This window comes from Bombus vosnesenskii, unplaced genomic scaffold, assembly GCF_011952255.1.
Source record: "Bombus vosnesenskii isolate JDL3184/JDL3185 unplaced genomic scaffold, Bvos_JDL3184-5_v1.1 scf7180000013304, whole genome shotgun sequence".
NCBI lineage: Eukaryota > Metazoa > Arthropoda > Insecta > Hymenoptera > Apidae > Bombus > Bombus vosnesenskii.
Window position 1 is genome coordinate 471475 of NW_022882953.1, and position 24612 is coordinate 496086.

Consider the following 24612-nt stretch of genomic DNA (forward strand, 5'->3'; position numbering starts at 1 on the left):
CGATAGCTTTTACCTTTTCCATCATCTGGGTTAGGTGATTTTCCAGAAAACGTGTTTCGTTGACGTAACATCTCATTAATCAAGCTCGTCGTGGTTACGGGCCATTATCTGGATAAAATCGCTGCTTATATCCGCGAGAATAATCGTTACTTTAATAAAATGTTCAGCAACGATGACGTTCAAGATATCTATTTTATTCGTTCGTTAGATGTAATAAAAGAGAAGAATAATGGAAATTTGAGATGATATGATGATACGAAGAGTGATTCTCAATCTTAATGTAGATCAGAGATTCGCAAATTTGTTATAAATACATATCACCAGATCATCAGAACTGATTTGAGATAAAAATCTATATCTTTACTGAGTAGATAGTAAGTAAAAAGTTATAAAAGTTAATTTGCTGCAAATTTTTATCTATAACACGTATGTTGTATTTTACTTCGTGGCAGACAATAAAATTATAACTTAATTGATCATAAAACTAAAGAAATGATACTTTTAAGAGTTGAAATACGTGATCAAATTCTCAAAGTTACGAATTACAACATTACAATTTTCAACTGCCATATCTTTCCAAATTATTCAATCTTCTTTCCAGAGCACCCTGTATATTCTTACAAATCTATCACCTCATCATTTGTTTTTTCTTTCTATGTATTCTACTTTTACACACCAACAGCCACATAGGCATTTCATTCAACGCGATTCTCACAAGTGGATATCAAATAATATATTACCATCCTAATTACAATCAAACCTAACAATTAGTAAGTGCGATTATGTTTCCAGTATTAAAATATCTGCAATTACGGTGACATATACAGTGTGTCGTTTTCCTATGGAGAAGCAACTGTTATCATCGGAAAATTGCAGTCAGAAGAAAGACCGTTAACCCTCGGTACCGATTATGGTAAAGTGGAAACACGGATTTTTCACGTGTGAACCATAAGTTTAGAAGAGACGTGACTGAAACTTCGAGACCCTTTATCCACGGGCAAAACTAACTTAGAGAGAGAGAGACGAGCCTCTAACAGGTGTTAGAGGTCGGAGCATTCTGCCCGATAATCACTAGCTAGCTATACCGATGTTCCAACGGCAAATTCTTCCGCGTTTTGCTTTAGGCGAGCATGCTCGTTCGTAAATAGCTGGACAGTAGATAATATACCGCTAGAAAAATTGATAAACGTCGGCCATTGTAGAAACTCGCGTATCATCGTGACAAGACGCTACACAAGGTGACCAATAAATTATAATGCATTTATTACAAAGATGATAGCACTGCAAGATGATACAATAAAATAGACTAAATTTATTTGAATATAATTATTAACGTTAAATGAATAAATAAATTAACGTAACTGCGAATTTTTTGAGGATGATATAGTACTTTTTGAATAACGATGATGAAAATGCTTGACAAATTATGTCAGGCTTGATAACACATTTATATTATATCTAATATATCACAATGCACTAACAAATATCGTTACGTGTTTAAACTACAATTTATTAAAACGAAACAAATAGTGGATATAAATGATCGAACATATGCTATCATAATCATTAGTAAGAAAGCACAATAACAAAAAATGTATCGACGCGTTGTCATTACAAAGAACTTATAAGGACCGAATAGTTCAAAGAACTGCATTCCAATGTCGCACTGGGAGACGTGCGATTCTTAAAACTCGCAATACAGTTATTGGTTGTATATTATAACGTCATGGTACTGTTATTTCAGAAACTAAACAACTTCTTCATTCAACACGACCTATGCTTCTAGTTCTATACAAGTATCTCTATACAAGTAAGTAATAATGATTTCATGTTCGAAACAATATTTTTCATTTATTCGATCACGAAAGTGATCATTATCATGTCGATTATATCGTAATTTAACAAATACTTTGTGCGCAAAGTATTGATATTTAAAAGTCCTCCACAATTAAACGCGTGTAACTCAATTAAAATTATTATTTAATCGCGTCGTGTGTCCACGTTGAAACAACAGCGTGACGGTAAACCTAGATTCGCTCTGCTAAACTTGGTAATTGTTATTCTCGTTTTCTATTTGATAACAGAAACTTTTTTAAACTGGATGCTCGTCGTTCGAAGTTTCTCTCTTCTTCACTTTTCTTTCTTAATCAAATTTTGGTAAAATAAAAGGATTTCTTGTAGCACCTATCCACACTTTGATGCAGAATTGGAAAAGTGGCTATGTTCTTATATGAACTTCAGAAATTGATTATTTTTTATTATATAAACTCTGGAAATTGACAAAAAGTTTATACAAATGAAAACCAACAAGAGTAAAGTTCAAACAAAAAAATAAGCAAGGATAAGAAAAAGAATGAATACAACAACATGTAAGAAGGATAGGTCAGTGATTAAAAATCGATCGAAATTACCACGTGCCAAAGCACATTACGCGACAAAAAACGAACACGTTTCTAGTTTAGTTCGGCCCGCAAAGAAGAAACCCGTTATGATTGAGGACAGTGTTGTATGAATTTCGAGAGACGTCATTATGGGTACCACTCTTAAAAACTGGACATTGAAAGACTTTCAGAAAGTTCTATAGAACATGGCTATCGTTACATTAAAACTAACGTCGTACGTTAAACACCTTCTGTCGGCGACTTTCGACGTTTACTTTCTCGATCAAGCCTGATCACAAGACACAGCTAGATATTACATTCGTGAACGCAATATTACTTTTATTCCAAGCAATAATTGTCTGAGATTCATTTAACTAACCACGTCAATTTGACATTAACTTATTTCGTTACTTAAAATAAATCTAAATTAATCTCAAAGTGCCACTCATATAAAATACTGGTATATAGAGGTACGTAACGAACGCGTTCAGCATGACGACACAGTATTCTTATCAGGCATTGAAATCACTGGCGTTGTATATCGTTAGTGACGTTAACATTATAATACATATTGCTAATACAATCATAATAATATTAAAAATATTAGTCTTAATATAAGAATATTATATATATAAAGAATATTATAATATTATAATAAAACATTATAATAGGAGATTAGTGAATGTTATTACGAATGCATAAAATACATCTTATTAAAATTTCTATTACCTCAATATAGACGCGGACAAAAATTTCAGTTCCTTCTAACAATTATTCAGAATGTTTTATAAACCAAAATCGATATCATATCTATTTTTAACCCCTACTTCTCATATTTTGCAGAGGATTGAATAGAGAATCATGATTTTTTATCAATTCACACAGAATTTTATGAGATAAGTTAGTCTGCGCCAATACTTCTATTCATTACTCTATTTTTTTATCAATTTTAGGTTAAAAGTTAAGACAAACGAGAAATTCATCGTGATATATCGATCGTTTCGGTACATTGGTTCGATTGTGGCGATCGATCGCGCACGAGTGAACAGAAATTCTGAAAATAAAAGTCGGAGAGAAGCAAGCAAACGGCATATAACGGGAAAAATTCATTCTAGACCGATTATTTTCACTTCCGTGGAAAAGAAAAGGGAAAGTGCACGTCGTTTCAGAACAAGAAACATCGAACATCTGTAATACGTAAAAAGAGATTCTTCATATGATCCGTTAAAATACACTCCGAAGAAGATAATTTTTCATTCATTAAAAACGATTACGAATAATCGTTAAGAATAATTTGAATTACATTTTTTCAAACATTTCCGTCAAATAAATTATCTTTTTATGTGCCATATTCTATTATTATCATATTAAATTTATTAATGTAGTGAAGTTAATCTAGTTTTCAAACCATACAACGATTCACAGAATTATACGTACAGTCGGGAATTTAAAAAAATGAATGAAATAATAAGATAATAATTTTGTAATGTAGAAACATGTGTATTTAATTTGCGTACGAATAGTTTCGTGGCTCACTGTATGTAGCTAATATCTATGTTCTACAAAATTGTGGCAATATAATAATATATAATATATAATAATAATATATAATAAAATATTTTATTGTCCGCAATGTATGAATGTATAAACTAAATATATAAACTCACTTGACTTTCCGGAGTTACATTCCTGGATGGGATGGAGAGTTCGTGGCATCGTTAAGTGAAATTTCTCGAATTTTTCATAGAACGGAATAATAGTTCACCAGCACTCACGTTTGTAAAATCTATCATGAAGACATTCAAATTAATCGTTGTTCATCCGCGTTGTATCACAACGAATCTTCTGTCAGAATTGCTTGATTTCTGTCATTTCGACAACTATCACGAAACATCATATTTTTCTTGAAATTCTCGCTGCTCCATTCATTGTTTAGAACTCGAACGTTACTCTTGATTTACGTTGCTCTTGAAAATTTTCAAATTTGTTAGGTTAATTTATATTTTGCAGCATTACACTTAATTCTTCAACTACTTGAATATATGACTAAAGACATAAATTTTTATTATTTATCTACGCGTTATGAGTTTTGAAGAGCGAAAATAGTAAAGTATCGACTACTTGAGTATATGATGAAGTATAAATTTTTACTGTTTATTTGCACATTATGGATTGTAAAGAGCAAAAGAAGCGTCGAAACGTCAAATTGATGCGTGCCACTAACGCACGTGCACTGACTATAGTCAATCAGAAATCACGTGCAAACTATCTCGCGGAGGAACGACCTCCGAGACTACGGCTTCCAATCTCTTGACTACGAATGATCGACCTTCGGATAAATGGCGGCACTCGTGAACGCTCCGTGATCACAAGTGTTGACTACACTGGACTACGATGCTAAGATGAACCAAGTAAAACGGTCCCAGAGTTTAGTTCTAGGTAGGAGGAGCCTACATACTTACTTGCTTTCAATTCTCCTGGATACCTTCTCTCTTGCAACTTCAGAAAGAAAAAGAGTGAGAATATACCTAAGTGTGTGTCGAATATGCATGTGTGCGCGTGAAGGTAAGCTGCGAGTGGATATTATCTTCCTCTTTTTCGAAGGTAAGATAAGGAACGAGAGATTGGAAGTGCAAGAAAGAAAGTTGTAGAAATGATTACGATACAGCAGCGAATATTTCAGAGGCATCCACTTTCGTTTTATCAAAAATTTGAAACTTGCTATTTATCGTAGACTTCACGTGTACAATAATGTAAATGCAGTTTTATAAACGACAATAATTCCATGTTTATAAAATCTCGTACTTTTATTGACAAATTACAATATTGTTTAAATAATGTTCATTACATTGCTGGTCCAGGAAAACTGTAAATACACTTCATAAAGCTTAACTTTAGTATTGCAGTAAATCTAGAGTACATTAACGACAAGTGACTCATAAGGCTAAAGCTATTTCACATAATTTCCATAGTGATTTTACTGTTTTATATGCTAAATCAACATACTTTCATTGTGTTAGAAAATGAATTGCTGTTCATTATATCAGATATACATAAAAATTATCTATTCATTTAAACACTGGTCATGCAAGAAAAAGGAAATAAATTACATTATATTGAAACTTAAATATTGATATCAAAGATAAATCTTTATAATAAGATCAGTCTTTTTTATCCATGATCTTGTAGTGTTCAATGTTAATTCTCAAATGAAACATTTCTTAAGAAATTAATAACATCATAGTCTTTTCTTAAGATACATCTTCAGAAGGCAATTTTTCATCAAATAATCCGATAGTATCTCATTGTCACTTTTTTTTAGAACCAAAACCTGAAAAACCCATTATCGCTGCCATTTCATCTGAAGGTCCACCATTATCTTCATTGATTTCTTCAATTTTTCTTTTCTTGTCTTTCCTCTTCTCCTTTCTGTACTCTTTTATCTTCTCTTCCTGTGGACAATAAAAAATATTTGATTATGAAAAATTAGGTAATAAATAAAGTATACTTGCACAAAAAGAATACAGGGGATAAAACAAACCTCTTCCTTTAATTCTTTTACTCTCTGTTCTAAATCATAATCCTTCTTTTTTTCTTCTAATTTCTTTTTGTTCGTTGCAAAGCGTGCTTTAACCTGCTCTAATGTAGATCGTTCTATTTTCATTGACATACCCAAATTACGTTGATCTGAAAGATAATTATTTAAGCAATTAATATCGAAGTATACAAAATAATATAATAATGTAATAAAATAAAAAATAATGTATATAGTTGATTACGTTTTGTGCCATTGATATGATCCAAGAAATTAATAGAATCCTTGACAACACAATCGCAAACATTGCAGTAGTACCTGTAAGTATAATACGTTTACAAGAATTACAATTTTTGTATCTTATATTTCATATAAAAGAGACTTTTTAAAATGTATTTTTACCCTCCAGTTTGTGATGATGGTGTATTTTTATTAATAACAACACTTTTTCCTAATTTAGATTCAAGATCAACTTTATAATCCCTTTGTTTGAGCAACTCTCTTTTTACTGCAGGTTGTTTTGGAATTCCCAACTCTTCTTCAGCAATCTCATCCTGAAGACGCTGAAGTGCTATTCTTTCGTACTCTTCTCTGTTCCATTTTCTCCTATGATCATCAGGTCGCTAAAAAAGTTAATTTACTACGTTATTTAAATAAACTGATACCAATAAAGTATAAAAGACATAAAATCTTAATTATGAATATGAAAAATTGTGCACTTTCGTTGTATATATGCATATAAACACATATAGATATATATTATAAGCTGCATTCATGATTTAATTTCCCTTTTTTTCTCATCATATCAAAATTAATGATTGCATGTTTAAAATATTATTATTTTTACTACTTTAACATGAAAGTTAGGTTAGGAAATACAATAAACGGTGTTTTTACTCGAAATCGTATAAATTACTTTAATGATAGAAATACATTAACGAAATTTACTATGAAACTTCATATGTATGAAGATTATTTAAATCCTTACCATAGACATTTTCAAAATTCTTAATTTCAGTCAAGTCTATTACACATAGAAAAATAAATTATTTTCCTCGCTTCGTTTTACTTGCACTAAGAGCACACTTCTATTGCGCCATTTTGTATTTGAGTATTTGTGAATTTAAATACACCTGCTTTTATGAAAAAATATTTTATAACATTTTATTATACTTAAATTAAAGCGCAAACACGATTAGAAATTCATTAACTTTCTCCCTTGTTATATTTTTTGACTGACAGTACGTTCATTAAAATTAACTTTTTATATATTCTGGAATTAATAGTTTATTGATTAAAATAAAATATTGAATAAAATAAAATAATATTTTAAACAATACTAAATTTTGTATTTATTTTTTTAATAATTTCTTACTCTTTTTTCAATAAGATATTGAAACAATATAGAAATAAATACCAATCGAATATGTTTGTATTTAACCTTAAAATTATATAGAAAAAAATTACTTTAACTGAATTAAAAAATGTCTTATGATTAAAAATGAAGAGATATTTTTCAAAATAATTTTATTTGTAAAAATAAATTTGTACAATATTTTTGTACATCAGTTTTTATAGATATAGCATCTTCCCCAGTGTATAATAAACTTTATCAGCTAAACTCTCTTTGTTTAAAAATTTAAACTATAAGATTTTGTACAATGCAATATGACAAACATTTATATATCTGAACAAAGTTATACATTTTGTTCTTTTTATTAATGTTAATAGAAATTTGTTAAAGATATTGTATTCTACCATTTTTTAAATACAATTAACAATATAAGTAAATCCCTTGGCACCAATCTATATGATAGATATACGATATGACTTTTTTCACAATAAAAACAATGATTATTTTTAAATTTTATAAATCTAACATTGATATAACATATTAAATAAACTAAAACTTTGTTTCTACAACAATCGTATAACAGTTGTAGATAAAGCTACAATGTAGTTAAGATGTAAACATAAATATGAAGCTTTATATTTCTATTATCACAACAATTCTTTTTCTAATAAAACTCTGAGTAAAAGTTACTTGTAGAATTTCACATGAGATAGATAAGTATTGTTTAATGATAAACCATTTCGTTCGTAATTAACATTGTTATTCTAATAAATCGGGTGGTACATTATCTGGTAGTGTAATACCAAGTTTGGTTACCATAAATGATGCTACTTTGCAACCATATTCTAAGCAATATTTTGGTTTCCATCGAGCTAAAACGCCGGCTAGAAAACCAGCTGCCAAAGCATCACCAGCACCTGTAGTGTCTACAACAGGAGCCTTTGGTTTAATTGGTTGTACCTGAATAAAATATAAACGAATTTTCATTCAGTTTTGTAACTTAGGAAATTGTTTCTCTCTTTGTAACATACTTGAACAGATTGACTTCTTCCCCAAACAGTAATTGCTGGAGCTGAGCCACCTTGAGTCATAACAAATACTCCCCCATGACGCAACCAATCTTCATTGACTGTATTACAAACATTAACTGTAATTCTCTTTAAACTATTCAGTAAAAATGGTATATCTGTTACATCTTCATATGTAACATTTAATGATCGAGCCAAAGCTTCCATTTCTCTTGCGTTACCAAATACAATATTTGCATACCCTACCATTTCACAAATTGCTATGTGATGATCCTACAAAAGTTGATTTAATATTATTATTAATTTCTAATACTATTACCCTAGATGTAATAATTTTGTCGTTTCATTGATTAAAACTACTAGTTAAAATTTAGAATATTTACGTACATTAAATATATATGTTCCATTTAAGTTGAAAGCAATAATTATGTCTCTCTCTTCTGCTTGTTTAACAAGATCTTTTACTAAAGGAAAACTGTGTGTTAGGAAAAATCCTTCAATATAAATTATTTTTATTGTATCCAATGATAAATTGGTTTTCTTAAGGTCATCTAGAGTATATACACCAGCAGCTCCTATATTGGCAACAAGACAACGAGTTGATTCACTTGTCAATGCTATACAATGTCCTGTAGGTAAAGTTGGATGTATTGCATATCTGTAAAAATATGTACATTTAAAAACATATCATAAACAGAATAAATTGAGACAGAAAATTTAAAGCATCTACAAACCTGACATCCACACCTGCTGATCTAACTAAGATCTCCAACATTTTTCCCCCTGAATCATTTCCAAGTCCTCCACAATATATAGTATATTGATTTTGATGAGTATCATCGCAAAGCCATTGTAAAACTCTCATTGAATTTTGTGCTGATCCTCCAGCACTGAATCTATGTCGTGATCTATTTCATATATATCATTAATGACATTTAAATTGTTAGTAATGTAATTGTGTTGTTTTCTTTTATAGTAATGATACTAATAAACAAACAATATTGATTGAATTAAAAAAATTTGTAAATAAATATTAAAGTGACAATGTTTGCACTGTATATTTTTTACACAAACAAATCAATTACATTTATATTTTGATTTTTAAACCACAGGAAAAGATAAATACTTGTATAAAATATACACAATGTGAACATATAACATGTATTAACAAATATACTTATTAACTCTAGTGGTAAATCCGCCAGCAACTCCTGCATTTTTTCAACAGGAAGTTCTATTTCTCCATCCGTAGGAAGATTGAACTTTTTCAACAAATCATCATTTTTTATTGTTACATAAACATCCAGCAAAGGATTGCCAAAAGCTATAATAGCTGGACAATCCAGTTTTGCAATAGATCTTCTTAATGAAACTTTTTCAACCATTTTTTATAAATATACTACAGGGCTACATTTATAAATAAATCATTTATAATTAATCTATGACATATTTATGTATGTTATAATTATAAATATTCGACATGCACTTTGCAGTTTTTAAAAACAATAATATTTGAAACCAACTGTAATATGTTTATGATAAGAAGTACAACTAATAGTTACATTATTTATCTAAAAGTACTTTAAATAAATTAAAAATATTTTCTTAATATTCACTTCATATAATATAAAAGTTCTCAAATGTTTTTTTTTATAAAAATATTCATGTTTTTATGAATAATATGTAATCGCGGAAAAAATCAATTACGTGTGATATGCTTTATATATTTTTGCTCTACTTAAGATCCACGTAAAGATTACTACCCTTCAAAATACCTTTAAATATATAATTATGCTTCTTGCTTTTTATTAAATAAATAATCAAAATCTTTATTCGTGTTATAATCATATACGTATAGTCAAATTATTGATACCTAAGTAAAGAAATATATAAATTTCACATACTATTCAATTTTAATATGAATCGAGTCTAAATATTTAATTTTCGTCCAATTTTAATGTATTATGTATTATTGTGATATAATTAAATCGTATAGCTATAAAAATTAATGATTTTTACACTATTTATTTTTTATAGTAATTAAATGTTTTCATAAAAATATTTAGTGACAATTTATTGTACATGTGGGTTAACATTAAGGATATAAGATGGATACGAGCATTGTGATTTAAACGTACACTGTGCGCGTAGTACACGTTTTCGAATAAAATTTAGACAAGAGAGAAGCATTTTATCCTCGAAATGGTTCGAAAAAAGATAGATAATCGTGTTCGTGTTTTAATTGAAAATGGTGTTGTTACGGGACATAGAACAATGTTTATTGTTATTGGTGAAAAAGCACGAGATCAGGTTAGTATACATTAAATTTGTAAATAATAAATATATAAGTGTATAATTAAATTTCTGTTATATATTTATGTTAATTTATATGTGTTAATAAATTTTAAAAATTTTAAAATTACAATTTTTTATTAGATTGTTTTACTACATCATATGTTATCAAAGACTATTGTAAAAGCTAGACCTTCCGTTCTTTGGTGTTATAAGAAAGATTTAGGCTTTAGTAGTCATAGAAAGAAGCGAATGAAATCCATACAAAAGAAAGTTAGATCAGGAAAATTGGATGTGAATGAAGATGACCCATTTGAATTATTTGTTGTTTCTACTAATATACGATATTGTTATTATCATGAAACACATAAAATATTGGGAAACACATATGGCATGTGTGTTTTACAAGTAAGATTTCCATTTATTTAAGTTGGACATAAATGATCACTTTAACAGAAAATAATTTTTCTTAGGATTTTGAAGCAATTACACCAAATTTATTAGCACGAACTATTGAAACTATTGAAGGAGGAGGACTTATAGTATTTCTTTTACAATCAATAAACTCCTTAAAACAATTATATACCATGAATATGGATGTGCATAAAAGATTTCGTACAGAAGCACATAAAGTATGTCATTAATTTTTATTTTATTAGTTTATAAACAGATTTGTTTAATTTGAACAATAGTTTTAAGTAAGTTGTAAACTAATAACATTTTAACTTAAATAATTTCTTAATATTTTTTATCTAATTCTAGGATGTTGTTGGTCGATTTAATGAAAGATTTTTATTATCTCTTGCTTCATGTAAAAGATGTTTAGTTGTTGATGATCAATTGAATGTATTGCCATTATCATCACACAATTTAAAGATTGAATCCATAGAAAAACCAACCTCTTCTGAAAATTTATCAGAATTAGATGCATTGAAAGAAAGTTTAAAAGATACACAACCTATTTCTTCTCTTGTTAATTGTTGCAAGACAATTGATCAGGTTTAATACATAAAATAAATAAATATGTATATTTTGGTAAAATATATGATATATAAGATATATTAATATTTTTAGGCAAAAGCACTTCTTAAATTTATTGAATGCATATCAGAAAAAACATTGAGATCCACTGTTTCCTTAACTGCAGCCAGAGGTCGTGGAAAATCTGCAGCATTAGGTTTAGCTGTTGCTGGTGCCATAACATTTGGTTATTCAAACATCTACATTTCAAGTCCAAGTCCAGAAAATTTGAATACGCTATTTGAATTCGTTTTTAAAGGTAAATATTAAAAGGTAATGTCATATTTCAATATAGTAAAATTTTATTTTATATTTTTAGGATTTGATGCATTAGGATATCAAGAACATCTTGATTATGGACTTGTACAATCTACAAATCCTGAATTTAATAAAGCTACTGTACGTGTAAATGTCTTTCGAGATCACAGGCAAACAATTCAGGTATACTTTTGATATATAAGATCAATTTGTCAAAATAATAATGTAAATATAATTAACAAGAAATATATTTTTCTTAGTACATTCATCCTACTGATGCCCACAAATTAAGTCAAGCTGAATTACTTGTAATTGATGAAGCTGCAGCAATACCTCTCCCCTATGTGAAAGCTATGCTTGGTCCTTATTTAATATTTCTTGCATCAACTATTAATGGGTAATTATATCTTATATTTCAATTATCTTTTTAATCATGGTTTAATATTTATATACAACTTATATATTTTTAATAGATATGAAGGAACAGGTAGATCTTTATCATTAAAACTATTACAACAACTAAGAAGTCAAACTATAGGCTCAAATAGTCACGAGAAACAACAAAATGAAAAGATTATTATTGGGAGGCAGTTACATGAACTGACTTTAGAGGAATCTATTCGTTATAAACCAGGAGATTCTGTTGAGCAATGGCTGTGCGATTTATTATGTTTAAATGCTACAACAAATACACCTATATTATCTGGATGCCCACCTCCTGATATGTGTCAGTTATATTACATAAATAGGTAATTAAGTTTTCAACAATAATTATTATTTTGTATAATGTTTAGTGTTTCATATTATTACATTCTTTTTTTTAGAGATACCTTATTTTCTTATCACAAAGCATCTGAATTATTTTTGCAAAGATTAGTAGCTCTTTATGTCGCCTCGCACTATAAGGTAAATATATTCTTTCATTCCTTTAAAGTTTGAAAAGACACAGAATTTCTAATAATGTTTCAGAATAGTCCAAATGATTTACAAATGATGTCTGATGCGCCAGCACATCATTTATTTTGTCTTTTGGGTCCAATAGATTCAAACAAGAAAACGTTACCTGAGGTATTAGTGGTTATTCAAGTGAGTAATATAATATAATATGTATATAATGTAACTTCAATACTTCTGGTAGTTCTAATATTTCTATAATATGTAGATTTGCTTAGAAGGTGAAGTAAGTAAAAATACTATAAATGATGGACTAGTTCGAGGGCGTAGAGCAGCTGGTGATCTTATACCATGGACTATTGCGCAACAATATCAAGATCAAGATTTTCCGGCGTTGGCTGGAGCACGTATTGTCCGCATTGCAACACATCCTGAATATCAGGGAGTAAGTGTATATCATCATATAAATCAATGAAAGTAATTTGTACTCAATAAATATTTTGATATAGATGGGATATGGTGCTAGAGCACTGGAATTATTGAAACAATATTACGAAATGAAAATACTGAATATTAACGAAACACTGCCAGAAACATGCACAACACAAATATCAAAAGTTCAAGATGAAGAAGTGAATTTGTTAGAAGAAAGATTAGGTAACTGCACAAATTTATTGTACTATATACTAAACATTATATAATTTTAATTTATCCCATTAATTTTATATTAATTATCTTTTAGAACCTCGAGCTTCTCTGCCACCACTTCTTTTAAAACTAAGCGAAAGACGCCCAGAAAGTTTGGATTATATTGGAGTGTCTTTTGGGGTTACTGAACCCCTCTTAAAATTTTGGAAACGAGCTAGTTTTGTACCAGTATATTTAAGGTTAGCATTAATGTTTATTAATATTATTACATCATATATTAAACAAAAGTAAATATTTATTTTTTCTTTCTTTAGGCAAACAACAAATGATATTACAGGTGAACATTCATGTATTATGTTGTACAAAATAAATTCTGAACAAGATGTTAAGTGGCTACAAGCATACTGGAATGACTTTCGTAAACGATTTATAAATCTGTTGTCTATATCATTTAACATGTATTCGTCCTCATTGGCTTTAAGTATATTGATTAACAAATCTGTTTCATCAGAGATTACAAGTTAGTGCATTTCTAATGATATATTTGCCTTGATGTTTATATTTGTCTCTATAATATATATAATTACTTTCTTTAGCATTGACGAAAGATATATTAGATATTTATTTTACATCTTACGATCTAAAACGTTTAACCATGTATGGTAATAATATGGCGGACTATCATTTAATAATGGATTTATTGCCATCGTTAGCACGTACATACTTTCTAAACATGATGGGTGATACTAATTTATCGGCAGTGCAATCGGTATTTATGATGTTTATAATGTCTCTAATAACGTTGAAATAATTGTATTTAAATATAACTTTTTATGATATTTATTAATGTTCCTATTTTTATTCTTAGGCAATTTTATTAGGATTAGGCTTGCAACACAAAACTGTTGATAAATTAGCCGAAGAATTAGATTTACCACCAACACAGTTACTTGGTTTATTCAATCGTACAATACGTAAATTTGTACAATGCCTTAATAGAATAGCAGAGAATTTTATTGAAACCACCATGATGAAAATGGAAACTGATAATGAAAAAGTGCAATTGAATCCCATCAATGGACAAAGTTTGTACGATGAATTAGAATCTGCAGCTAAGGTTTGATTATTTTCTTTACAATATCAAATATATTAAATATTTTTTAATATATCTATAATAAAATTTATTATATTATATTTAGGAACTAAAAGCAAAACAAAAAGCTGAATTGGAAAAATTGAAAAGAGAAGACTTAGAACAATATGCAATTAAAGGGACAGAAACTGATTGGAATGATGCACTTTCAGGAAAGAAAAGTAAGCATCTTATATCTATAAAAAGCGGAGAGAAGAGAGGAGGAGAAGATGATAATGCTTCAGAAATTCCGAAGAAACAATTTAAGAAAAAAAAACGTTCTTTCAAAACTTAATTGGTGTAAATATATAACCTATAAAATTTAATAAATGATTATATATCATAATATTCATTTATCCTTGCTCTATTTTAATAAAAGATATATTTTGATATAAAGGAAGATAGTTAACAAATATCTACATTACGGATTAAACTACAAAATTTTAATCAAAAAAATTATTATCTACTATATATTTTACACACTGGCAAATTAAATTTCTCTCATGTTGAATAGATCTTGAAAGTAATTTTTGCAATAATTGGGACGTATATGGTTGTTTCTTATTTATCGTTGTATTTGAATTTCGTTTTACTGTAATAGGCTGTTTAATCTTAGAAATTTTAGGAACTGTATCTGTTGACTGCAAATTATTCCCAACAACTTTATTTTTATCAACCATTTTTTTCATTGCACTACTTTCTTCTATTATTGTGTCATTATCTAATTTTATTTGTTTAAGTGGTATTTCTTCAGGTGCATCACCTACAAATATTATTTTATAGAACTTATATGTAAAATATATATGAACATTAAATAATTTCTCCATTACGAATAATGAGTTTATTATAAATTAATATAAATATACCTACTTTCCTCAGAAGCACTTCTGTAATCTGCTACTAAATTGGGTATACTACAAGTAGCAATAGTAAATTTTGGTAATGCAACTAATGTTTCCTCTTCATCAGAAATATAATTATTATTTTCCTTGTAGTCATCTTTAATATCATTATTAGATTGATCTTCTGTTTGTAAACTTTCATTTCTTAAGCTTACTACAAATATTATTCATATAAATATGTTAAAAACGAAAAAAGAATATTAAAATATATATATATAAATTACATGAACACAATAATAGAATGCTCACATGTTCCAGAAAATTGATATACACCCCTGTATTTCTCTTTCAGTTCTACAAAATTGTTCGATATCTTGATAGGCTCCTTCTTTATTGCTGTTTTTTGATTATTAGAACGTACAAAATTTTTTCTTTTCCGTTTAGTAACCTCTTGTTTCTGTTTAATTATTTCTCCTCTTTGTACCTTTTCCATTTCTTCTGCCTTTCGCAATTCAACATTAGCTTTTGTAGGATATCTCCTACAATATTATTAAATATCATACAAATTATCTTAATTATTACCAACTTTAAAAATTATTATAACTTACCTTTTTCGCTCCATTATCCACTTCTCAATCTCTTCTGGAGTTGATACATTTTTTATTTTATGATACAAACCAGTATTATGTTGCATAATAATGTGCTTTTCAATAAGTAATGGATGAGCAGAGAAGGTACATCCATCAATACCACAAAGTTTATGTCCCGTTTTGTGTTCAGAAAGAGCATCTTCTGATGAAAAGTCTTTATCACATATTTCACAATAAAATAATTCATCATCCTCTGAACTGATGTAATTTTCATCTCTTTGATCATATGGTTCTTCATCACTTGGATAAAGATGAGCCTAAAAATAGTTATTTCAAATATTTTTTATACATTGTTCACATTCAAATTCAATGCAAAAATACTTCTTGAGGTACAACTGTTAATGAAAGTAGTAATATGTGAGACTTCGCTGACTTCTTTCAATGCTGTTTTATACATTAATTCCATGGTTTCATAATTTTTTGTTTTGGTACCATATAATACATGAATATTTACTTGAAATTCGAAGAGTGCTGTATTTTTTAAAATAATTTTTTTGTTTAGGACATGATAGATTTTTAGTTTGAATAATTTAGATATAAAGTTATGCATAGAGTAATTGCTTACAAAGATGTTTTACATTAGTAGATAATGTAAATTATTTCTTAATTGAGATATCTACATTCACATACCTACATTCTCAATATAAAGTTTGTAGAAAAGGATATTAAAAATTAATAGGAATTATTAACGGTACTGTAACATTTATAAGATTATAGAAGTATTTTTTCATAATTATTTGAGTAAAATGAATATTTCATATATGTATATAAGTAAATATAAAAATGTATTACAAATAATGATTATTTGTATGATTGCTGTTATATGCAACTATTGCTTACACTTTACATTTTAAAATCTTTTCCAGGGTATTCAGAAATTCACTTATTAAGTTTACATAAGTATTATAAACACACATTTATATCTCATATTTTAAATCAACAATTAACATAGGATAAATTTTGTGTATAGTTACAAAAAAAAATATTTTATGGTTACCACAAATGTATAGCAGTAGAAAGTAATTTGTAAAAAATGTAAATATTATAGTCCTAAAATATAGAATTAGATTGGCAGTATAAAAAGTCCTTCATTAAAACTTTTAAGCAATATAATAAATTCTTATTTTAAATTGTTTTGAAGTAAAAGTATATCTAATATTGTAGATCTAATAATTTTACTTATCACATAATATTAATTAAACAAAGTATATCTTTATTATATGCGATGATGTAACGTGTAATTGATCAAAATTTTAGGAAGACAATACTTTTATAAAAATTATTTGATGCATGAAATCTAAAAGATCATTTTCATATTTCAGAACGATTATTGAACGCATATTAGAATTCTTTTTGTGGTTTATAGAGTAATTGGGGACACCAGATTTAGAACTTATAGAAATACGATTTATTCTTACAATACGTATCTTAATTACAAATTTATCTTGTTCTGAATTTATATTTTGTGGAAGTCATGTATTATTGAAATGAAAATATTCAATACTACGGCACATAATAACAAACAATTACAAAAATTGTCATATCTTGATACAGAGCCACAAGCTATGAAGAAAATACTTAAGAAACATTTTATATTGAATGAAATTTGTATGTCATAGAATATTTTAGCGATTCCACAAAATTTTCCATTAAGAATGTTATAGCTTGCAGCACTGTATACTGGCCAAAGAGCAATTAAAGAGCTTTATGATAACAGAGTTAACAAAGGCCAGATTTTTATATAGATATATTGGTGTGAAAAAAGGTTAGATATTTAATACTTCTAACATGAAAGTATATGTATAGGAAATATACAAAATTTTACATTTATATATAAGCATATACTAATGATGTAAGAAAAAAAAACAGTTTAGTTTTTATAAGTATTACTAAAAATAAGAGAATATCTATTATTCAAATGTTATTCATCATTAAACTCTACTTTCTCAAAATATTTTAGCATGATAGTTTAACATTACACACTTATAATATAAATGCTAAGAATGAACTTATATTGCAAAGAAATGATATTTTACAAATGACAAAAAAACGGATAATAATACAAATTTTGTGATTAAAAATGATACAAGTATTTAAACTGCAGTGTTCTCAATATACTGCACATTGAAATAAGAAAGAATCAAATCGTTCTGAAGTTTGAAAACAGAATACTTGTGTAATTTCAACTGTTCAATTGTTTATATGGAGGAGTAGCCTGAAGCTTAAGACTGTGCCTGTTCGCTGGAAGGCTGCATCTCCTCCGTTAGCTCCATTTGCTCTGATTGCTCAGTCGCATTCTCAGTTTTCTGAACACCCTCGGATTCGATCGTATTCTTATCATCTGTTTTTTGACCACCCTGTAATCAAAGCAATTTGTCAACTATGACAGGAGCCAATTAAATGATGCAAATAATATTTACCTTGTACATAAATAATATATTAGTAGTATTATTATCAAAATTAAAAATTTATTATTAGACAAATGTAATTTTTTTAGGATCTTCTTTTTGTAAAAATACTTTTATTATCCCAATATTTTATAATCCCAAATATATTATTTTAAACAAAACAATTAATACAAATGAAATAAATGAAATAAATGTATCTACATATATAATTATTATAATGCAATTAAATATTGTTGGCTTGTAAATGATTTGAATATTATAAAAAAGTATTTACATTTATAAATTATAACTATAACTGTTTAGCATGTCAATACATATATAAATCATCTCACAACAAATAAATCTAAATCCTTATTTTATATATTATATTAATACCCTTAAATCTTAAGAAATGTTTTAAAAATACTTAGTGCAAATTGCTAAAACAAATGAAGTGGAATTTTATTGTACCTATGATATAAGATACACCAAATACAGTCTTTGATTATTATGTTAATACTCACAAATAGTAGAAGAATACAGATATTAATTGCATTGAAAGCATGTACAATTACTTGTTACTTATTTCTACAGGGTGGTCTACCTCTTTTGTCCTCTCATTATAATGAAATATTTATTACATAAGTAATAATAGTAAAGCTATTGTTAAAACTATTAAAAAGGATGTGCTACAAGTTAGTGTATTATACTCATTTTTTACAATAATTATTGATTATTAGAAATGTGCAGAATTGTCTCAAGACTTGGAAACTCAAAAGTCTTGGAATCCCACACAGCCATACAGATTACCAATCCTGTAACTGATATTTCACAAACTTTTTGAATTGTATAAAAGTATATAACAAATCTTTCTATAGATATGAAACTGTAAATGGTGTTGTATTTTTAATCGTAGTATAATATCTATAAACATTATAGGAAAATGTATAGTACACAAAATATCAAGTTATAAATATATAAAATATTGACTCTTCTTTATTAAAATAATTTAAAATGTATTATGCAGAAAATAAAATGATCAAAATTGCAAACTTAGTTACTGTTGTAATTTTTCCTATATTGTAGGGCTACTACTTTATATATAAAAATTACACCTTCTTCTTTTTACATAATTTGTACATAACATATTTTAAATAAAAGATATATGAAATAACTATTAATCAAAAAAGTATAGTTTAATCTCCCTTAATAAATTGTTAGTTATGAAAAGAATATTATTTTATACTATATGTACAAAAATTAAATGGAAAAAATACCTGTTCTGGATGTTTTGCAAGATAATCATTTTTAGCATCCCTGATCATCCTTGTTACTTTGTTTCTTAAATCCTTAAATTCTTCCCATTCTTTTGCATCTTTATTCTTTTTTGCTTTAGCATACAACTTATTTTTCTTTTGTATTTCACTTCGAATTTCATCAGTCATCCATGGTTTCTTTAGTTCTAATTCCTAAATAATTATAATATCTTTTAGTCAGAATTTAAATAACTTCAAAATTTGTATTCTTAATTTCTTTTTAGATATCAAAGCATATACATGTATATGATAAAACAAGTTGCTGTTTATTGTCAATCAATACATTAAATTTTATCAGAAATCTATTATTAGGCAATGAAGAATTTTAATAATTATATCTAGAAACATAAACTTTTCTCCTTCATGTGTTTCATAATAACTAATTTTAGATTGATTCATAAATCCATTTTATTTAAATACCACAATCTGAAATAAGTGACTTCAAATACAAAAGACAATTTAGAATAAAAAGTAGATAATTATTTCCTTCATAATACTACTGAGACTAAAATACAAATAAATCATATTTAAATAAGAAAAATAATAATCAATAAATTAAATAAATTCATTGCTCATGCCTTCATTCTCATGCAGTTATTACTACATGTTTTGACAAAGTAATAGAATTATTATTTGCTCAACTCTACAAATATCAAGATGATTAAAAAACTTCATACTTACTTCAAGTTTACTGACTTTTTTTACATTATTCAGTGCTTTGCCTTTTGCATTGCCATTGCCAACTGAAAATCTTGGTCTCATATGAGATAAAATCTGAGGAGGTAATGCTCTTCTATGCCAAGGCCTCATTAATGGTCCTCTAGGTCCTACACCTCTTAAACTAATCGGTGGAACCATAGGAGCAATACCTCTGACTCTTGGACCAAATAATGGCATTGGTCCACTTGGTCGATTCACTCCAACTGGTCGTGGTGGTGGTGGTAATCTTTGTCTTATCGGCCCAAAAACTGGATTCATTGGAGGTGGTGGCATTCTTGGAGGTAAACCAGGAGGTGGAAGTCTACCACCAAATCTAGGAGGTGGTGGAGGTCGTATACCAGCGGGTGGGACTCTTGGCCCTAGCAGAGGTCCTCGATTTAAAGGACTCATTATTATTTTCTTTGATGTGAATCTTTTTCAATCACTTTTACAATTTTAAGCAGTATATGATTGATATACCGTCGAATGTGAAACGTTATTTACGAGGTTAAGACTCTAACTTCACACACTGTTTATACGAGAAATACGTAATATATGCCGATATTATACACTTCTCGATATTATCGTAATTAACTTTGATTGCAAAACCAATCACGGTATTAGTTGTAGTCGAGAAAATCGTGAAAACATTACGAACTTGTACGCAAATAAACCTTTTATACGGCAAATAGCAATCAGTACCGATGAGCCTGCTCTCAGTAGTCACGAACAACAAACTTCAAGATGTATAAATCGATTTGAAGTTCCGATATCTGAAAGTAAAAAATATTAGAAAGTTGATCTGAAATATTTTGTACAATTTAAAAATTTGATATTGTATAATTAATACTTATTTTGCTAGCTGATTATTTTACCAATTATTTCCTTATTTTTACATTCCCTTCTCAATAGGATTATATTTCCTTATTTTATACTGTCATTTTCAGTGTAAATAGTATCTATACTATACTAGAAGAAAAATAAACATATAATACTTATTTCATAATTAACTTATAATTTATATATTATTGAATTTAGAAAAAATACGATACATATAATTTATTTCATTTTTCTATATAATAATTTTGCCATTTTCATTTTTCAATTTAAATAATTTTCTTAGTAGTACAACTTTTTAACCAATTCAATTTTTAGCCAATCAATTAAAATACATTATAAATAAATTATATAAAAAACTATATCTCCTTTTTTACATAATACGATAATAAATGCAAATATCAATCATTAAAGTATGGCTTTTACATTTAGTTATCTACATTCACTTGAAATAGCTATATTATATGATGAAACTAAGCCTTAAGAAATTTAAGGATAATTCATACGTTTAAAAATGTGTATAGATAACAAATTTTTATATTCAAAAAAGTTTTTTTATCGCACATTAATGTGTATATCCGCCTATAAGCAAGGATAATTTTAAAGGCGCAAGTTAACACGTTATTTATCTGATTGGTGTATTTCCAATTTATAAGAGACATGCTCTTCTCATTGGTCTATTTGAGCAACGCTTTTAACGTATCGCCAGCTGTTGAAGTTACGTTTGTTTGAAATCAAACGGCAACTGAAGTTTGTTGGGTTGCTTAGAGCTTCGAAATTTTATCTGCCATGTATGGACGGTAAATACTCTTAATTGTAACAAGAAGTGGGCATGCATAGTGTTTAAAAAGTAATAATAATTTAGAAAAGGAGAAGAATCGAATTATATATAAAAGATTTGGTGTAAAATTGGAACTAAATAATGGCCACGATTCGAGTACACGAGGATCAAGAAAATCGAATTAGCGATGTTCGTCGCGGCAAAGAAAATATTTCCGTGCCTCTTCAAAGTCAAACATTGCAGCCAACAAAACGTGCAGTTTTAGGTGTTCTTCACAATAATTGTAATCGTAATACGAAACCAGTATGTATACATTTCGTAATCTTTCCTCCCGCGTTTTTCTACACTGGAAAACTCGATATTTATTATTTTTATAGTACACATTAATCAAACTGTAGAAAGTGATTTTTGAAGCTGTACAACATTTTTATGACCTTAAAATCATTTATTATCAATGTTAATAGTGAAATATGTAATTATATTCGTTTGACTTTGTGTAGGAAATATACAAGGATGAAAAGTATCCAAAAACAAAAGCTGTTATACCTACACAGTTTGAACCTTTTAAAATTTATGATGAGAAAAAGGAGGAAGTTACATTTAAAATCTATGAAGATAAGTTAGAAGAAGAAACTTCTGTTGCACTTAGAGACACAAAGGATAAGAAAGAAATAAAAGAGAAGGAAGATGTGAAACCAGAAAGAGAGAAGCCAAGGTTAGAAGTGAATCCTATGACTGTCTCAAATTTACCAACATTTTATAATGCTATTGAAGATATAAATAAAAAGAAAGAAAATGATGTCATTTTTTCACAAGGCAGTCCAATGTCTTTAGAAAAATCAATTTCTTATTTGTCTTCCTCAAAGAAAAACCATCAAAAACGAAGAAAGTCTATTAAAGAATTGAGAATGAATTTTTTTGATGTAGATGAATATAGAGCTGATATATATAATTATTTACGTGCTGCAGAAGTATGTATTTACCTAAAATTTTTTTCTAAATTTAGAGTAATTAATAGATATTAACATATTGTTTTAATAAAATATTTTATTTTAGACACAGCATAGACCAAAACCAGGCTATATGAAGAAACAACCTGATATAACATATTCAATGAGATCGATATTAGTGGATTGGCTCGTAGAAGTTGCCGAAGAGTATCGGTTACAGACAGAAACACTTTATTTAGCTGTTTCATATATAGATCGCTTTTTATCATACATGAGCGTTGTAAGAGCAAAATTACAACTTGTAGGTACAGCAGCTATGTTTATTGCTGCGTAAGTTTCACTTATTTATATATCTATTTAATTAATTATATCTAGTCTTTAGTTTTTCAAAAAATAATATTATACTAATAATTTAGAAAATACGAAGAGATTTATCCACCTGATGTAGGCGAATTTGTATATATCACAGATGACACATATACGAAAAAACAAGTATTACGTATGGAGCATTTAATATTGAGGGTTTTATCTTTTGATCTAACTGTTCCAACACCACTTACCTTCCTTATGGAATATTGTATTAGTAATAACCTTTCTGAAAAAATTAAATTTTTAGCAATGGTAAATACATTACATATATTTCCTCATTGTGTTCTCAATATATGTTAATTTTCATACAAAATTTTATAGTATCTCTGTGAATTATCAATGCTTGAGGGAGATCCATATCTCCAATTTTTACCTAGTCATTTAGCTGCATCTGCAATTGCACTTGCACGGCATACATTGTTAGAAGAGATGTGGCCACATGAGTTAGAATTATCGTCAGGGTATAGCTTAAAGGATCTTAAAGAATGCATTTTGTGTTTGAACAAAACCTTTTGCAATGCATTAAATATTCTACAACAAGCCATCCAAGAAAAATACAAAAGCAGCAAGTAAGTTTAGATATTTAATATTCAAAGTAATTCTTTTCTTTTTATCCTTTAAATCAATGATTTTATCATTATGTCTAATATATTTTTATTTAGATATGGACATGTAGCATTATTATTACCACGATGTATTGATAATGTTACACTGAGCTCTGAAGATGAAGAAGAAAATGCCTAATAGGCATTACACAGAAATAGAAAAATCTAAAAATCTATACATATTTGGAGATAACGAACCTCCCGTTGTAAATCCCGTGTTTTGAAAGACAAGGAGGGGATTAGGGCAAGACTGAGCTATTCTTTCACAAATGAAATGAACGAGTTACTTCTATTAACATATGGTCACTATGTTTAGCCTAGACAAGCATATTGACTTTATTTTTCATATCCCACCACCACCTATACGTTTTATAGGTTGTAGGTAAATTTTAATAACTGTTTTTAGAGCTCCGTCATTATATTAACGAATGAAGCTCTAAATTATGTTATTTAGGAATTTGTATTTTTATATGCATTTTTTAGACGATTGTTAACAGAACACTTGCTCTACATACATGATATCTAAATTTTGTTGCCAGTGATCTGTCATAAAATAATAGGAAGTGTAAGAGACAATAACTGTATTTATTATTCACATTGTACTAAAAATATACATCATTGTGATGGAAACGCG

General features: G+C 28.0%; 5 protein-coding genes across 5 annotated transcripts; 2 read left to right on the plus strand and 3 right to left on the minus strand.

Annotated features, from left to right (window-relative positions):
- Positions 1 to 5162: 5162 nt before the first annotated feature.
- LOC117234412 (zinc finger matrin-type protein 2) lies at positions 5163 to 7133 on the minus strand. Its single transcript, XM_033495574.1, has 5 exons — positions 6905 to 7133; positions 6319 to 6539; positions 6161 to 6234; positions 5923 to 6068; positions 5163 to 5833 (listed from the first exon to the last, which is right to left on the minus strand). Exons 1-5 carry the CDS (start codon positions 6911 to 6913, stop codon positions 5690 to 5692), a joined length of 594 nt encoding a protein of 197 aa, XP_033351465.1. The 5' UTR covers positions 6914 to 7133; the 3' UTR covers positions 5163 to 5689.
- Positions 7134 to 8016: 883 nt separating this feature from the next.
- On the minus strand, positions 8017 to 10094 carry LOC117234332 (adenosine kinase-like). Its single transcript, XM_033495430.1, has 6 exons — positions 10074 to 10094; positions 9484 to 9705; positions 9033 to 9206; positions 8686 to 8956; positions 8302 to 8571; positions 8017 to 8230 (listed from the first exon to the last, which is right to left on the minus strand). Exons 2-6 carry the CDS (start codon positions 9681 to 9683, stop codon positions 8030 to 8032), a joined length of 1116 nt encoding a protein of 371 aa, XP_033351321.1. The 5' UTR covers positions 9684 to 9705; positions 10074 to 10094; the 3' UTR covers positions 8017 to 8029.
- A 406-nt stretch (positions 10095 to 10500) lies between these two features.
- Positions 10501 to 14890, plus strand: LOC117234272 (RNA cytidine acetyltransferase). Its single transcript, XM_033495318.1, has 17 exons — positions 10501 to 10608; positions 10735 to 10998; positions 11064 to 11222; positions 11353 to 11589; positions 11665 to 11869; positions 11930 to 12051; positions 12129 to 12265; positions 12342 to 12617; positions 12693 to 12774; positions 12838 to 12954; positions 13031 to 13207; positions 13272 to 13419; positions 13505 to 13649; positions 13725 to 13930; positions 14007 to 14179; positions 14279 to 14527; positions 14610 to 14890. The coding sequence occupies exons 1-17, from the start codon at positions 10501 to 10503 to the stop codon at positions 14835 to 14837; spliced, it is 3033 nt and encodes a 1010-aa protein (XP_033351209.1). The 3' UTR covers positions 14838 to 14890.
- An 80-nt stretch (positions 14891 to 14970) lies between these two features.
- On the minus strand, positions 14971 to 21182 carry LOC117234273 (nuclear fragile X mental retardation-interacting protein 1-like). Its single transcript, XM_033495319.1, has 6 exons — positions 20419 to 21182; positions 19699 to 19890; positions 15993 to 16291; positions 15694 to 15923; positions 15413 to 15598; positions 14971 to 15305 (listed from the first exon to the last, which is right to left on the minus strand). The coding sequence occupies exons 1-6, from the start codon at positions 20845 to 20847 to the stop codon at positions 14986 to 14988; spliced, it is 1656 nt and encodes a 551-aa protein (XP_033351210.1). The 5' UTR covers positions 20848 to 21182; the 3' UTR covers positions 14971 to 14985.
- A 784-nt stretch (positions 21183 to 21966) lies between these two features.
- Positions 21967 to 24130, plus strand: LOC117234402 (cyclin-A2). Its single transcript, XM_033495557.1, has 6 exons — positions 21967 to 22357; positions 22555 to 23025; positions 23111 to 23334; positions 23421 to 23625; positions 23695 to 23942; positions 24036 to 24130. Exons 1-6 carry the CDS (start codon positions 22196 to 22198, stop codon positions 24115 to 24117), a joined length of 1392 nt encoding a protein of 463 aa, XP_033351448.1. The 5' UTR covers positions 21967 to 22195; the 3' UTR covers positions 24118 to 24130.
- Positions 24131 to 24612: the final 482 nt, after the last annotated feature.

Coding starts and splice junctions, on each gene's coding strand:
- LOC117234412 (XM_033495574.1), bottom strand. Junction 6,069..6,160: donor TCATATCAATGGCACAAAAC/GTAATCAACTAT, acceptor ATTATCTTTCAG/ATCAACGTAATTTGGGTATG. Junction 5,834..5,922: donor TAAAAGAATTAAAGGAAGAG/GTTTGTTTTATC, acceptor TATTGTCCACAG/GAAGAGAAGATAAAAGAGTA.
- LOC117234332 (XM_033495430.1), bottom strand. CDS start 9,683: ATGGTTGAAAAAGTTTCATTAAGAAGATCTATTGCAAAACTGGATTGT. Junction 9,207..9,483: donor CTGGCGGATTTACCACTAGA/GTTAATAAGTAT, acceptor TATATGAAATAG/ATCACGACATAGATTCAGTG. Junction 8,957..9,032: donor TCAGCAGGTGTGGATGTCAG/GTTTGTAGATGC, acceptor ATATTTTTACAG/ATATGCAATACATCCAACTT.
- LOC117234272 (XM_033495318.1), top strand. CDS start 10,501: ATGGTTCGAAAAAAGATAGATAATCGTGTTCGTGTTTTAATTGAAAAT. Junction 11,223..11,352: donor TTCGTACAGAAGCACATAAA/GTATGTCATTAA, acceptor ATCTAATTCTAG/GATGTTGTTGGTCGATTTAA. Junction 12,955..13,030: donor AGGTATTAGTGGTTATTCAA/GTGAGTAATATA, acceptor TATAATATGTAG/ATTTGCTTAGAAGGTGAAGT.
- LOC117234273 (XM_033495319.1), bottom strand. CDS start 20,847: ATGAGTCCTTTAAATCGAGGACCTCTGCTAGGGCCAAGAGTCCCACCC. Junction 15,924..15,992: donor TGGATAATGGAGCGAAAAAG/GTAAGTTATAAT, acceptor ATAATATTGTAG/GAGATATCCTACAAAAGCTA. Junction 15,599..15,693: donor ATATCAATTTTCTGGAACAT/GTGAGCATTCTA, acceptor TAATATTTGTAG/TAAGCTTAAGAAATGAAAGT.
- LOC117234402 (XM_033495557.1), top strand. CDS start 22,196: ATGGCCACGATTCGAGTACACGAGGATCAAGAAAATCGAATTAGCGAT. Junction 22,358..22,554: donor GTAATCGTAATACGAAACCA/GTATGTATACAT, acceptor GACTTTGTGTAG/GAAATATACAAGGATGAAAA. Junction 23,626..23,694: donor AAATTAAATTTTTAGCAATG/GTAAATACATTA, acceptor AAAATTTTATAG/TATCTCTGTGAATTATCAAT.